This window comes from Acanthochromis polyacanthus, chromosome 21 (assembly GCF_021347895.1).
Source record: "Acanthochromis polyacanthus isolate Apoly-LR-REF ecotype Palm Island chromosome 21, KAUST_Apoly_ChrSc, whole genome shotgun sequence".
NCBI lineage: Eukaryota > Metazoa > Chordata > Actinopteri > Pomacentridae > Acanthochromis > Acanthochromis polyacanthus.
In genome coordinates this window covers 2,045,877-2,059,918 of record NC_067133.1, presented here as the reverse complement: position 1 = coordinate 2,059,918, position 14,042 = coordinate 2,045,877, and the positions used below count along the sequence as shown (strand labels likewise).

Here is a 14,042-nt window from a genome sequence, read left to right as displayed (position 1 = left end):
TCCGGCAAGTTCTCACATCCCATTCACTGTCTGTGTGAAACGCACTGTGTTGCATGCTGGTCCGGTTGTGTTTCAGGTTGTGATCCGGTGCGTCTCCCTGGAGCTCATTTGCATAAATTAGACTCGACTTCTACGTTATGCAAATTTGATGTGGTGTGTGGAGGTCAGACGCATCACGAAGCTTTCATCAAACGTCTGAACTCGCGGTCAGTGAACTAAAACGAGGACAGATTCAGCTTCGCCTGAAATGTTTCCAGAGATACTTTTTCACTGAACAAGTTTTCGTAATAAAAGAGAAAGTTTGCGACCAAGCCGCCATGTTGGTCTGATTGAAATCTAGGAGCAGACAGCGCCCAAGTCGATGCGTTTGTCCAAATCAGTGGCAGGATAGTTGGAGAAGAACGCCTTACTGGCTTCAAGTACACGTCTGCCAAGGGTCGTTTGTGAGATGCAGGGTATCGACTCGGGAAGCTCTCTGCTCCTGGATTTTCAAGCCGGACCAACATGGCGGCTCGGATGCAAACTTTCGATTTGCTACAAAAAACAGTTCAGCGAAAAGTATTTCTGAAGAATTTGAATTGAGAGATAACTTGTGCAGCAGCTGAATCTGTCATGGTTTTAGTCCAATGACAGCTAGTTTAGCCGTTCAATGAAACTTTAACGATGTGTCGAATCTCCACACGCCATATCGAATCTTGCATAAAGTAGAAGTCGAGTCTACATTATGCAAATAAGCTGCAGGGAGAGACACCGGATAGTAGCTCGAAACGCACCTCAACTGGACCAGCATGCAAAGCAGTGTGTTTCACATAAACAGTGAATGGGATGCGGGAAATTGCCGGATCTTGTGGACACGTACCTTTTAGACCAAAGATTTCCTTAACTGTAAGAGCTGCTGGCATCAACTATGTGATCAGCAAAGCCTGGATTCATTATCCATGTTGAATTAACCACTGGTTGAGGAGGCTGATGTCTTTTTCCCCCAGAAAACTGTTATGCGATGGTAGCATGATGAATCAGAAAACAAACACAGTGACAGTTAAGACCCAGTTTTAAAACTTACCAGCTTTCCAACAGTCTCCATTTTTAAAATAAATTACCTTACTAGTGTGAATTTAATCATAGACAGGACTCTAGCAACAACTAGCCATTGTCTGGGTATGTGGGACATAAATTCTGCACTCCTTTAGTCTGAAAGAGTACATGTGAACTCCTCTGTGGATGTCTATGTGCAGCCCAGACATTTATGACTACAAGGACGTTAGCATGCATGACTGACGCTGAGCATACATGCACAGAATATGTAGCTACAAGCCAGCGACTAAAAAAGTCGCATAATAAAAGCAAGTATGTGTTCGTGGCGTCCACAGCTGTCTATGTGCACGTCAGAAAGGCAGTATCTTTAAGGTTTAAGAGATCACTGGCAGAGGACCTTAAGGATCATATTCTAAAGTCACGTCAGACAGATAGAGGGGTGAAGTCATTTACAGATCTGTAGAGCAATTAAAGAATCTTAAAATCTAACCAGTGCAGTCATTTATAAACAGGTGTGGATACAGTAAGTTAGTAACAGCCAACATGTCAACCTCCTGTGCTAGGAGTCACCAAAGTCAGTGGTACTTCATCCTCTGAGAACCATGAGCGTCTGCACAAACATTCCTAGCAACCCAGCTCGTGGTGTAGATGTTTGAGTGTGGACAGACCGACACCACGATCCTCTGTGGAGCCCCGCTGCGAGCATGGCTAAATGATTAAAGACGGAAACACAAAAGACAAGAACAGACACGCACTGTAGATGTGATCAGAAACAGCTGAGCGGATGACAAATGATCACAGCCACAATGAGACAAAACAAACCGGGTGAACGGTGAAGTGTGACTACAGGGGGAATTCTGAAGGAGCAAAGTAAAGGATGCGGAGGAGCAGGAACAAGAGGAGGAAGATGGGCAGCGACAAAGAGGAGATGGAAGATAGACGGCCGGGGTGAGGGGCGGCAGATCTGAGCGGACCCGGGCTCTAGTGGCTCTTCCTCTCTCTTTCATGGAGAGCCAGGAAAGGAGATTAGAACAGTCGTGCCTTTTCCTATGTGGGGATTGGGAGGAGGCTTCCCTTTACCACCACCACCCCGTTCGATTCTCTCCCCCACCTCAGACGACGACGACACTCTCTGGTGGCACCGGCTGGACCCAAACCAGAGCAAATCACATCACCGAGCTCCACTCCAATGGTACAATTTGGTATAGATTCTACAAAAGGAGGGTGGGAGATTTTTGGGGGAAAGTTTGGGGCTTTGTAATGCATCACAACGGGAGGGCTTTTGAAGGGCGCAGTGTGGTGGCGACGGCACACAAAACCCGGAGCCTTTGTGCTACTTCCTAGGTGCCTGTGAGCCCCTGGAGAGCTACAACTCACTGAGGGAACAAGAGGCTCTTTGGATGTCATCCTTTCGCTGCGTGGTTCCACCGAAGCGCTTACTGCACTCGAGTAAACACCTTTCCGGCACTCCTCTTACACCAGCCACCACTGCATGCACAATCACCCCCGCACATTAGCCCACAATACACAATTACACACCCCGGCTCTCTCTCTCTCTTCTTTTCTCATATATACAACACATACAAACAGTGAGTTAATCAGACCTATAAACCCTCCTTGCCAGTAGAAGATAAGCGGCGTGCTGGTAGCCCTGCCCTCCTGAGAGCAGCACTCCTCTAGCGGTGCCGTGGAGCCGCCTGATAAGGCAGGGGAGTGTAGGATACCCTAAGAGATCCACACAGAAAGCACACACAGCCAGATCCTCCGCCGAGCCAATCAGCGCTCCGCAAGGCCCCGGGCTCCACCAATCGCCTCGCTCCATCAGGTGTTGTTGATCTCACCGCTTAGCCTGCAGGTGGATGTGTGCATCTACTTGGTGTGCCACATTATGCTAATGCACGAGAGAAAATTACGCTCTGATAAAAGGTGATCACAGTGAATCTGCATAAATTTTGCGTCCCTTTAAGGTGCAGTGATTGGAGGATGATTTGCAGAGTGTCTTTTTTCTTCTACCCTATATAAGATCTGCTATCAAAAAGCCAATCGAATAAGAAAACATGCTTTGTTCTCCAGTCGGTAAACACTTCTACATTTGAAGTTACTGACTTCAGTCTAATCCTGCTTAGCAGCGCTCTCCTTACCTTGATGTACAAAGGGCCAGCACACTTTCTCAAGGGTCTGTTGGTAATTAAGTACCATTTCTTAACTGAACTCATTAAGCCTCAACCTGTATTTCAAAGGCCCTTGGGGATTCAGTTACTTTCAGTGCATTCTGTGAAATATGGAAATACTTCATTTCAACATCAAAAGATATTCAAAAAGTTGTCGACGAAGGGATGTAAAGAATTGAAATCAAAAGCACAACCTCTTTCCTGAGCCGTCTGAGAATGTATTGAGATAAATATTTAATTCTCTGTATCATTGATCCTTTAACCGCGTGTTTTAGTCTTTTGATGAAAAAGCAGCTATTCTCTCCTTTGTTTTATAAAAAATTGCTCTTAATTTTACAGTATTTTTACCACCGTTTTGGATTTTTTTTCCACTTAAATGTGCAGCTCCCAATCTATTCTTCCTATCTTTGAATTTTAAACCTCTGCACACTCACAGATCTGCCATTCTCTCGGCCTACATCAGGGGGAAATGTAGCGCCATAGTGTTTTGGAGCCTAACTTATTTTAGATTGCTCCAAACTATTTTTCTGGTAGTACCCTTATATTTCGGTCATGAGAGGCATCAAAATGCATTTATTTAAGTGTTGTGAATACTCAACTCAATACTTGTTTGGAAGACTTTCCCATTTTTGCTGCTTTATGCTTTCATTTTATTTGTAAATATTGTGCTTCTACATTTATATATTTCACATATATATCGTGTGAACAGCTTGTAGTAAAGATTAAATCAATAAAGAGAAATGTTTCTCTGTTTAATTGGATATAAGAAAAGCAAAAGAGCATTAATATGCACCTGAATGCATTAGTAGTTAAGAGTAAGGAAGGGATCATTATTTTGCAACCTACTCGTTAATTTATTTAGGCAGAACTTTTTCTTTTTGGTGTAGTGATGATACTGTTTTATAAGTAAATGATCTAAATATTCCTTCAACTGCTGGTTATTTTTACTTTACTTTGGGTTTGATTTTTTTCATTCTGTTAACTGTAATTGTAAATTCTAGGGATGTCCAATATTATCGGCCGATATTGGCATAAAAATGTGATATCGGTCAATATCGTCATTTTTTTAATGCCTGTCATATAAATCAATAAAGTAATGCCTGAATTTTGCCGGCATTTCGCGGACTCATAGAGGGAGGTAGAGCATAAACCGTTGTTTGAGACAATTTTTTTTAAAGAAGGCATTTTTTCCACTTAAGTTGAAGTGGTTTTCTTATTTTGCACAGACAATGTTTACATTTGGAAAGCCTTGTTGCATTTGAGAATGCATCCAATGGATCATCACAATAATATTAGACATGATGTGTTAATTCCACCACAGGAGATATGTAATATTACCTAAAATTAATTAAATAGCCCACATGTATTGGCATCGGAATCGGAAATTATCGGCATATCGGTTATCGGCAAAAAAGCCAATATCGGACATCCCCAGTAAATTCTTATAATGTCTGACATACAGAGTATCCTTAGTAACCTCAGTGGACAGAATGAGTCTTCAAACTGACTCAAAGATGACCTTCCAGTTTCGTATTCGTCACATTTCACAGCATAACTCTCCTATAATACCGCTAATGTAACCCGAGTAAGTGTTCGGTGGTCATTTTCTCTCCCGTCTCAGTTCTGCAGCAGGTCTTTTCATTCAGAGCAGCCAGCAGTAACCTATAGCACGTCTCCAGCATGCCTCCAACCACCGTGGCACCTCTTGGAAGCTGGCGCGGGTCAAACGCGTCTTAATTCAAACCAAAAGAAGCGAGAGAATGGCCGCGAGTGGAGCCGGTTCCACTGGCCTTGCCAAGGTCAGCATTCCTCGACAGGCCGTTGCCTAGTGGAACTTTTGTTTCACAGTTTGTGTAAACCTCCAGGGAGAGACGGTATATAGGACCGGGAGCGGAGGGAGACCAAAGAAAAGGACTTTGCAAATGAGCACAAGCTGGTGTTTTAGATGAATGTGGGCTGGAGCTTGTGGGTCAGATGTGCAGACTGTTGTGGCAAAGGTACACCTGCAGGGATGATTTTTTTTTTCTCACGTTGTAAATGGGAGGTCAGCAGCGTTTGTTCCACATGTTTCCGTGCATCTATAGTTGTGGAGATGCCGTCTGACGACGTGGCCTAGTTTAGAGTCGCTGCTTCCACGCCTCGGCTGTTCAAACAAGCACTGCTGCTCCGTTTGTAGCTAGAAAAACATCATAATTAAACGCACATTTTGTCTTTTTGAACTGATAATACATTTAAATTTACCCATCCTATGATTTACAGTTCCAAAATGCTGAGCAGTTTTGTTCCCATTGAAATAAACAGACAGTTAAATTCCAAACATTTTAGCACCTCTAAGTAGATAAATGCAACATAAATTCAGATTAAAAGCAGGCTGCAAGCTCAACCAAGTCAAACAAATAGATTTACACTGAAGCTGGGATTTTTAAGGTCAAATAAGAGGTCGAATGAAAGTTAAATAAACCAAACGCATGAAAGAAGTTGGAATCGGAGAGATATGAGGTGGCAGGCTGTTTAATTGCATTTTATTTTACATTTTAGAGCTCATGTTGCATCATCTGCTCTCGGTTTTAAGAAGTAATTCAAGTTGGCAAGCTGAAACAAATGTGCAGGTTCATGTAGTTTTAAAGAATATTTCATGGCTGACACCGATTAGAAAATAAGAAGACTGAAAATCAAGCACACGCTAACAAATTCTAGCTCCTTTCGAGGCCTTGAGTGAATCTAATTGTGAGTTGCGGTGCAGACTTTGCTTCTCCTGCAGGCCGCTCCCTGGAAAAAGGCCACACACACTCACACACATTAATATTTAGCACCTAAATAATTCATCACCCCCATTAAAAATGCGTTGGAAACCGTTAATCCAGGAAGGAAAATTGACATAATTTCTGCACTGGATTTGTTGCTTGCTTACTTAAAGAACAGATTAATAATTTCACACCTTCCTGGTGCTTTTGTGGCCTTTTGCCAATCAGAATTTTGGATATTACAGTCCAAAAAAAACCCCTACAATATCATGACATTTATTCACATTTTTACATCCTAATTATGTGTTTAAGCTCAGAGAAAATACCTAAGGCCTCAACTAATTATGTATTTGTTTGTGTATTCAGTTTGTGCCATGTAAAGCTTTAAAAACAGGAATAATTGCACATTTTTCAGTGCTTTTAAATTAATTACAGCACTGGCAGTTATTGAGTGTTATTAATACAAATCCTAACCATAAATGAAAACAATGTGACAACTCTGATATATTAAATTAGCCTGAATGATTTAAGATTAGGCAAAAATGGAATGTGTTTGTTGGAAATTATTAACAGATATTGCCACCAAGAAATGAAAACGTTTCTTTTTTTAGAAAATAGAACAGTATATTCCCTATTTAAAAAAATAATTACAGCTTGAAACACACGTCTCCTTTCCTTCAATTAGTCAAAATATTGCATTCGGGTTGTTTTCACTCCAATTTGTCCTGTTTTATTGTGAGAACGCGGCCTTAATTGGCCATTTATCGACGTTTTCACGGGGAGAATTGAATGAAGCTTTACATTAAAAGGCTCCAGCTGCTCTCCAGCTCAGTGAAATATTTGACTGCCTGTCTCTGTTTAAAGCAACAGCAACTCTGAGCCCCTCAGCTTTTTTTATTTGTCTGTTTGTGAAGTGATAAAGTTGAACCAACACGCACTAAAACTGGCAGCAGGAAGAATCCATTTTGTCACCGCTCATCTTTTTAGTTTTTTGTTTTTTTTGCTGCGTGACGTCGGCGGCTGCGCACTAACATAAAATTTTAAAAAAAATGCTGCGTTTCCCATAAAAGGTCAAAACTCTCCTATTTTTTTTGTTGCTAATTTATTCATGAACAGGCCGCTCTGTGTTGAAGGCGTGTCTGCAGAAATTCCATGTGAATTTCCTGAGCTAATTGGATATTTGCGGTGAATAAATATTGAGCTCCTACTGCAGCCAGGAGTCATGCACCTGCGCTCCCTGTAACCTGACTGCAACTCCGGATTTATTGCTTTATTCACGGACAAAATCAACACAGAAACAAATGAACGAAACATTAAAAAACACAGAAAAGTTAGTTTTTAATGGTTTGGTTTGTGATTGTGGACTTTAAGGGCCTGAGGTCGAGCTGGCTGTGCGTAAAATCTGGCAAAATCTGGCAGAATTAGGGTGCTGGACATGTTTAAAATAATTCAAACAGCTTATATTAATCAGTCTACAGTCTTCACTTAATATTTGTGCAATTTGAATGAAATCAAATAGAGGTTTAGAAGTTCAGTTCAACCTTTCTCCTGCGCCTTAAGTGCAGAATTAACGCAAGTAAGTTTGAAAGATGGAGAAATTCAAGAATAAAAACACGCAAGGGTTCTTTAAAGCAATCTAAATATGCTAAGTAAAAGCTCAATTATACATCTGGAGGTTTCTTAATTAGAGCTTCAGCAGCTGGAGGTCATATTTAACCTGCTCCAATCAGAGAGCCTCCCTATCCTGAGTGTGAAGTTTGCAAAACGACATTTACAGCTCTCCCAAAAAAATAAAAACATATCGGGGTTTATCACCTCCGCTGCCTCCCCCACCGCTCCCTATAACCTCCCGCTCTCTCCCGCCCTCTCTGCCGGCCCCGAGCTGCCCCTACACTGTTGCCGGTGAGAGCTACTAATCCCCTGCGTCCATGGTTTACTCTGAGCCCGTATTTAATTCCTCTAAACCCCCAGCTGCCGCCCTGGTTACTCACTGAACACGACAGACTGCGAACCGCTCTGGTTATTAATAATTCACCAGCTCCTCCGCTCCGCTTCTCCGGCCGCGGCCGCGCAGGACACCGCGACGTCCCCTCACTGGTTGCGTGCGTCGCAGCCACGCTTGGGCACTTTCTTGCATTTGTTTGCTTGGTTTTTTATCTGCACGCACGCACACACACAAACACACACACACACACACGAGAGAAGACGCACTGCTTCACCTCTCCGTCGGTGCGCACACGGTCCCGGCTGGCAGTGCCCCGCTCGAGTCTGTCTGATGCCTCTGATGTTGCGACATCCGCGCTGCCACATGGTGCTCTGCGACGCCGCCGCCGCTCTCTCCGCAACTTTCCCCGGACACTGAGGAACAGGTGGAGGAGGACCGAGGAGGGACTGCCACTTTTTTCATTATCAGCAGCAAGAAAAAAAGGAAAAAAAAAGAAGCCGGAGCATGCACAAGGGGGAAAGAAAGCGCGCGTCGTAGTCTCTCTCTGCAAAAGGAGCAACAGCTGATTTTGCGTAAAGCGGGAGAGTTGCGGTGCTACTTACTGTCGGTGCACGGCCAGACTTCTGCTCCGGCTCTCGGTGCTTGGACGGTGACTGTGTCGGCGGCGGCGGCGGAGGCTCGGTGGACATTTACGGTACCGGAGGGGACAGACTGTGTGACAGCAAAGGCGCGCTCAAGCCTGGACGGCGACGCTTTTCTATGGAAATATCACGAGTCGAGCCCGAACGCGAGCACCTTGCATGAAGAAGTCGGGAAGCAGTTGGATTATTCGGCTCTGCTGCCTCTCGCCTTTGACTGAGAAGAGTTGACTGCAAATTTCTTCCCCCCGAAAAAAATGTTTACCGGGCAACAGGCCGTGCATTAGGGCTCTTTTGCTTCCGGTATAAGGCCCAGCTGAACAAGAAACCGAGCGCTTCTCTCTCCCACACACTTTTTTTTTTTTTTTTTTTTTTTTTGGAAGCCGAACTTTTTGAGAGTGGAAAATGGGTCTTTGAGAGTGTTGGCACATTTCCTCACACCACAATGGTACGTGCTATGTAAACCAATAATTTGCTCATTTCTGCAGTCAGCTTTCAGATTCATTGTAGTCCTTCATAGATTTAAAGATATACAGATAGAGTTTAGTGAGCTTGCTTGTGATTCCTGTGTGCGTATTTACATGTGTGGCTAATGGCTAACAGTCACCAGAGAGCCAGCCAAGTCCCTCCACCCACCTGAATGTGTTTGCTGTCACAGTTAGACTCATTATGATATTATTTTTAACTGCGATTGCTGAAGTGCTGCGTGTATTTGGGAGGATGTTGCTGCGAGGAAAACAGATTCCGCCTTATTTTAATAGTTACACAACGTGTTGCCAAATTTTCTCCTGGCCAAATCAGTGTCCAGCCCTCTCAGTTCACCGCCCGATGCCTACAGCCTTCTGCCGTTTTATCCACATGCAGAACATGACTCCTGGTCTCTGATGCGGCCAGTCTGCAGCCTATTTATAGCCACATATATGATAGGCGCTATCGCATGTCGTTCAGCGTAAGCAGCTAATAAAGGGGCGTCATGCAGTGTGTAAAGGTTGCACTGTGGCATGCCCAAGGACCCCAAGAGCCAGAATTCCACCTAAAGGCAAAGTTTGACAGAGTTTGGAAAGTTGGCTAAAGCAGGATGGAACTTATTTTCTGCGCCAACATTTGATTACGTGCCTGTTTGATTTGTGCGTAATTACGCACGGCGCGGTTTCCTCTAATTCCTTCATTCCGCAGGTGATTTATTTGTGCAATTCAGAGAAATCCTGTGACATCACAAAGCATAGGTTTTGTGAAATGTGTCCTGGAAACGGGGTCGCTTTGAGCATTCCTTTCACATACATCAACACTGGAGTTTTTATTTGTGGTTTCCCAGTGATTTGAATTGGCACGCCACTTTCAACAGAAAATCTTTTATTGTTTCCCGTTTTATCCCCATTTTCCCTGAACAGGATACATGGCAAATGAATTCTCTGTGAGGTTGCGAAAACATGCATTTAAATTAGGTGCTTTTTGGGTTTTAAAATTCGTAATAAAAAGTCTGTTTTATGCAGAATTAGGATATATAGCTCAGGCATCCTTGACCCTTAGACAGATTCTTTTTTGGCATGAAATGAGTCAAGTCAGGCGCTAGTTAGGGGAACCTCCCACATACAACCTTGAAGCTGCTTAGATACCAGGAAGGGATCTTATTTGCACATGAATATGGAAGATTATTAGTATGAATAATTATTTGTTTACGAGCATCCTCGCTGACATGGCAGCTGCCCAAGAAGCTCATCAGTAAAAACGATACAGAATTCAGGACAGGCCTCACATGGGATTAGCTCGACTTGTTATTTTCCTACTTATAGCAGCAACTCACCTCTTTTTTTTTTCTCCTTCTTTTCTACTATATCGTTAGTTTATTGCCAAACATTTCAGCTGCTTGTTAGTTTAGTCAGAATGCACTGGAGGCATCTGTCAATCAGGGACTGAGCTCCCTGAGGCTTCATCTCACACACACAAATCATCGCCACTTTTCCTTTGAGATGATCCATATCTGTCAGTTGGTTGGCTGTAGGTTCTTCCATAGAGGCTAAGAAGTAAGTAGACCTATCATCATGGAATGTGACATTTGAGGACCTTCACAAAAAGCAAATATGCAGGTAAAAGTCCCTGTCTTCTCCACGGTATAGGCGTGTGTGTGATATACGATAAAAACTGTAATCAAATAACCATATCTTGAAATGAAGCAGACACTCTTCAGTAGGAGCAGAATTTGGCTTAAAACCCGCGATCAGGTCAGATTAGTTCACTGTGGACACGACAGAGCACAAGGCTGAGAGATTCCTGTAACTCAGGGGTGCCAAACATGCGGCCCGCGGGACAAAACCGGTCCTCAGAGTGTAAAAATGACGAAGACATTAACTGCAGATTGTAAATTCATAAAACTATAAATGTAAAATAATTTCTAGACCATGACAAGTTGTTTTGATGATAAAGTAAAATACCAGATAGTTAATTGTTCTGCTGTCATTTTGTGTCTCATTTTTGTAAAATTTTGTCTGATTTTTGTCGTTTGTCTCTTGTTTTTGTTATTTTGTGTTTCCTTTTGCCTCGCTTGTGGTATTAAGTCTACATTTTTGTTGTTTTGTGTCTTGCTTTTGTCATTTTTGGTCTCGTTTGTGTAATTGTTTTTGTCGTTTGTCCATTTTTTTGTCCAATTATTCTCTCGTTTTTGTTTTGTGTTGTCTTGTTTTGTTGTTTTGTGTCTTCTTGTCATTTTTGTAAAAAAAATTTGTCTTGTTTTTGTTGTATTTTGTCAGATTTTTGTCACTTGTCTCATGTTTTTGTCATTTTGTTTCTCGTTTTTGTCCTGCTTGTGTTTTTTTTGTCTTATTTTAATGATTTTGTGTTTTGCTCTATTTGATGTTTTGTATCATTTTTGGCATTGTGTGGGTTTTTTGTGTCTGGCTTGTTTTGTTAGTCTACTTTTTTGTTGTTTTGTTTCTTGTTTTTGTCATTTTTAGTCTCATTTGTGTCATTTGTCTCATTGTTTTTGCCATTTTTTGTCTTTTTCGTGTTTTGTTTTGCGCTGCTGGTCTCGTTTTTGGTCGTTTTGTGTCTTCTTTTTGTCATTTCGCGTCTGATTTTTGTAATGTTTTGTCTTGTTTTTGTTGTTTTTTATGTCTGACTGTTGTCATTTTGATCATAAAGTAAAATACGACATCATTCAGTTCCAGATAGCTGTGACTAAATGTTTTGCACCTTTGTCGACACTCTGTGATGTGTAAGTTGTAAAGTGTAAATGATAAACCGAGGCATAACGCTGCTGAAATCACAGAGCTGTGTGTAAATAGTTGGGGGTAATTGTATCCCACACTGTGTCTGTGTGCAGCTCGCCACATGATGATCAGACAAGCGGTTTTCCAGCCTTGTGTGATCTCCCCCTTGGCCATCGCTGCCAGTGATGTCATCCCTCACTGTATACAGAATATTACGCTATTATGTTTGTCCTGGCCTTGACGTTTCCTCGGAAAAATAAATAATGCTTCGAGCAGGCTGCAATAGCTCATGTGGTGTGTGAGCTTTTGCTTTAGTTTGAAGATGGAAACTCTGATATACGGTCAAATATTAGGATGGCGAGCTCAGATGGTTGGTTTTCACGCCGTTACGTTTCAGCGTGCTTTAGCTGAGAGGACGCATCTAGAGGTGTAATCATCCGATGCATTCAGCTTCTTTGATGTGACATCCTTGCTGCACTACAGCCAAAGGAGTCACTTAACGATGAGAGTGTCTGAACTTAAAGGGATACTCCAGTTATTTGTTAGCACACTTGAGGGTCTTAACCTTCATGTCGTCCTGCGGGTCAAAATTGATCCGTTTTAAAGTTTGAAAATGTATAGATTTTCACAGTGAAAATTTTGGGAATTTTTGAGCATTTTTTGGTGTTATGTTTCTTAAGAACATTCACAAAAAAATCAACCAAAATCCAGCGAAATTCGCTGGATTTTGGTTGATTTTTTTGTGAATGTTCTTCAAGAAAATATTAGAAGTTTTACTGATATATGTGGAATCACTTTAGATGTTTTTAGGATTTTTTTTGGAAATTTTTTGTTCATTTTTTGAAAATATTTACAAGAAATTTCTTGCCAAATTTGAGTGATTTTTTAAAAATAGAACTTTTGAGGAATTATTTGAATTTTCTTCCTGAAGGTTTTGCAAATTTTCAGAAATTTGGGGAATTTTTTTGCTGAATTTTTGATTTTTTTTTCAGATAAGGAAACAATATTTTTTGGTGGCTGTAAATGAGGACAACAGGAGGGTTAAGAGAGAAAGGTTATGAAAAGATTAGTCAAAACTGGTGCAGCAGAAGTCCGTCCATCCAGACTTCTCCCCAGATTTGTGAGTTAAACTTTCCAAAAGCTCAACACTGTCTCCCAAAAATGATGTTTCTGTGCAACTAAGCTGCATTTTCAATGACGTTTTGAGGAAAATGCACCTTATGACAGGTTAGGTTTGTGTTTTATATCACAAATACATCTCTATTCAAAACCTCTTTGTCATTTTAGAACACAAATCATACATTAGATTGTGTGAAACTCATCGTCTTAAACCAGAAAGTAGATGTGAAGCTGTTGTGAAATGGTCACATTTAACCCAAACCATGTGATTTTCCTGAATCCAATCAAGTAGTTTTTGTGCCAGAACCAAACCGAACTGTGAGTAAAAACAAAACTTAAGTCTTGAGACAAATGATCCAACACAGAACACAAACTCTGGTCTCCATGGTGACGGTGCTGCTGCTGGCTGATGCTTCCATCATCCTCTCTTAACCCTCCTGTTGTCCTCATTTACAGGCACCAAAAAGTCTGGAAAAAAATCCAGAAATGCAGCAAAAACAATTCCCCAAATTTATAAAAATTTGCAAAATCTTCAGGAAAAAAATTCCAAAAAAATCATTAAAAAATTTGCCTTAAAAGTTTTCTTTAAAAACCCCCCAAATTTCTCAAGAAATAAAAAAATAAAAATAAAAATAATAAACAATGTAAATGTTTTCAAAAAATTAATCAATATCTTTTGAAAAAAATCCTAAAAATATCTAAAGTGATTACACGTATTCATCAGTAAAAGTTTTAATACTTTCTTAAAGAACATTCAGAAAAAATCACTGGATTTTGGTTGATTTTTAAAAAAAAATTCCTTAAAGAAACATTTTTTTAAAAAATTTTTTCCAACCAAAAAATGTTGAAAAATTTCCCAAAATTATAAAAAATTTGCAAAATCCTCAGGAAGAAAATTCCAAAAAAAAAAATTCCCTTAAAAATTTTATTTAAAAAAACAAATTTGTCAAGAAATACAAATTTAAAAAATAAAATAAAATACAATGTAAATGTTTTTTAAAAAATGAATCAATATCTTTTAAAAAGAATCCTGAAAATATCTAAAGTGATTACATATATACATCAGTAAAAATTATAATATTTTCTTTAAAAACATTTAGAAAAAAATGCTGGATTTTGGTTGTTTTTTTTCTGAATGTCCTTAAAGAAACTTTTTTTTTTCCACCAAAAAATGTTGAAAAATT

The 14,042-nt window shown here is 40.7% G+C and overlaps 1 protein-coding gene across 4 annotated transcripts in view; it reads left to right on the top strand.

Annotated features, from left to right (window-relative positions):
- The window catches only part of nfixb (nuclear factor I/Xb), a 236,396-nt gene that overhangs the window by 37,137 nt on the left and 185,217 nt on the right, over positions 1–14,042 (top strand). Inside the window, exon 1 of one of the 4 annotated variants that reach the window (XM_051940972.1) lies at positions 8,203–8,981. The exons of 1 other annotated variant lie outside the window; for it this stretch is intronic. In XM_051940972.1, the coding sequence (XP_051796932.1) occupies positions 8,979–8,981 (3 nt within the window). In that variant the 5' untranslated portion in view covers positions 8,203–8,978. Of the gene's footprint in view, positions 1–8,202; positions 8,982–14,042 lie in introns of those variants that run through there. 2 more of the 4 variants (XM_051940975.1, XM_051940983.1) reach the window with 2 other exon arrangements.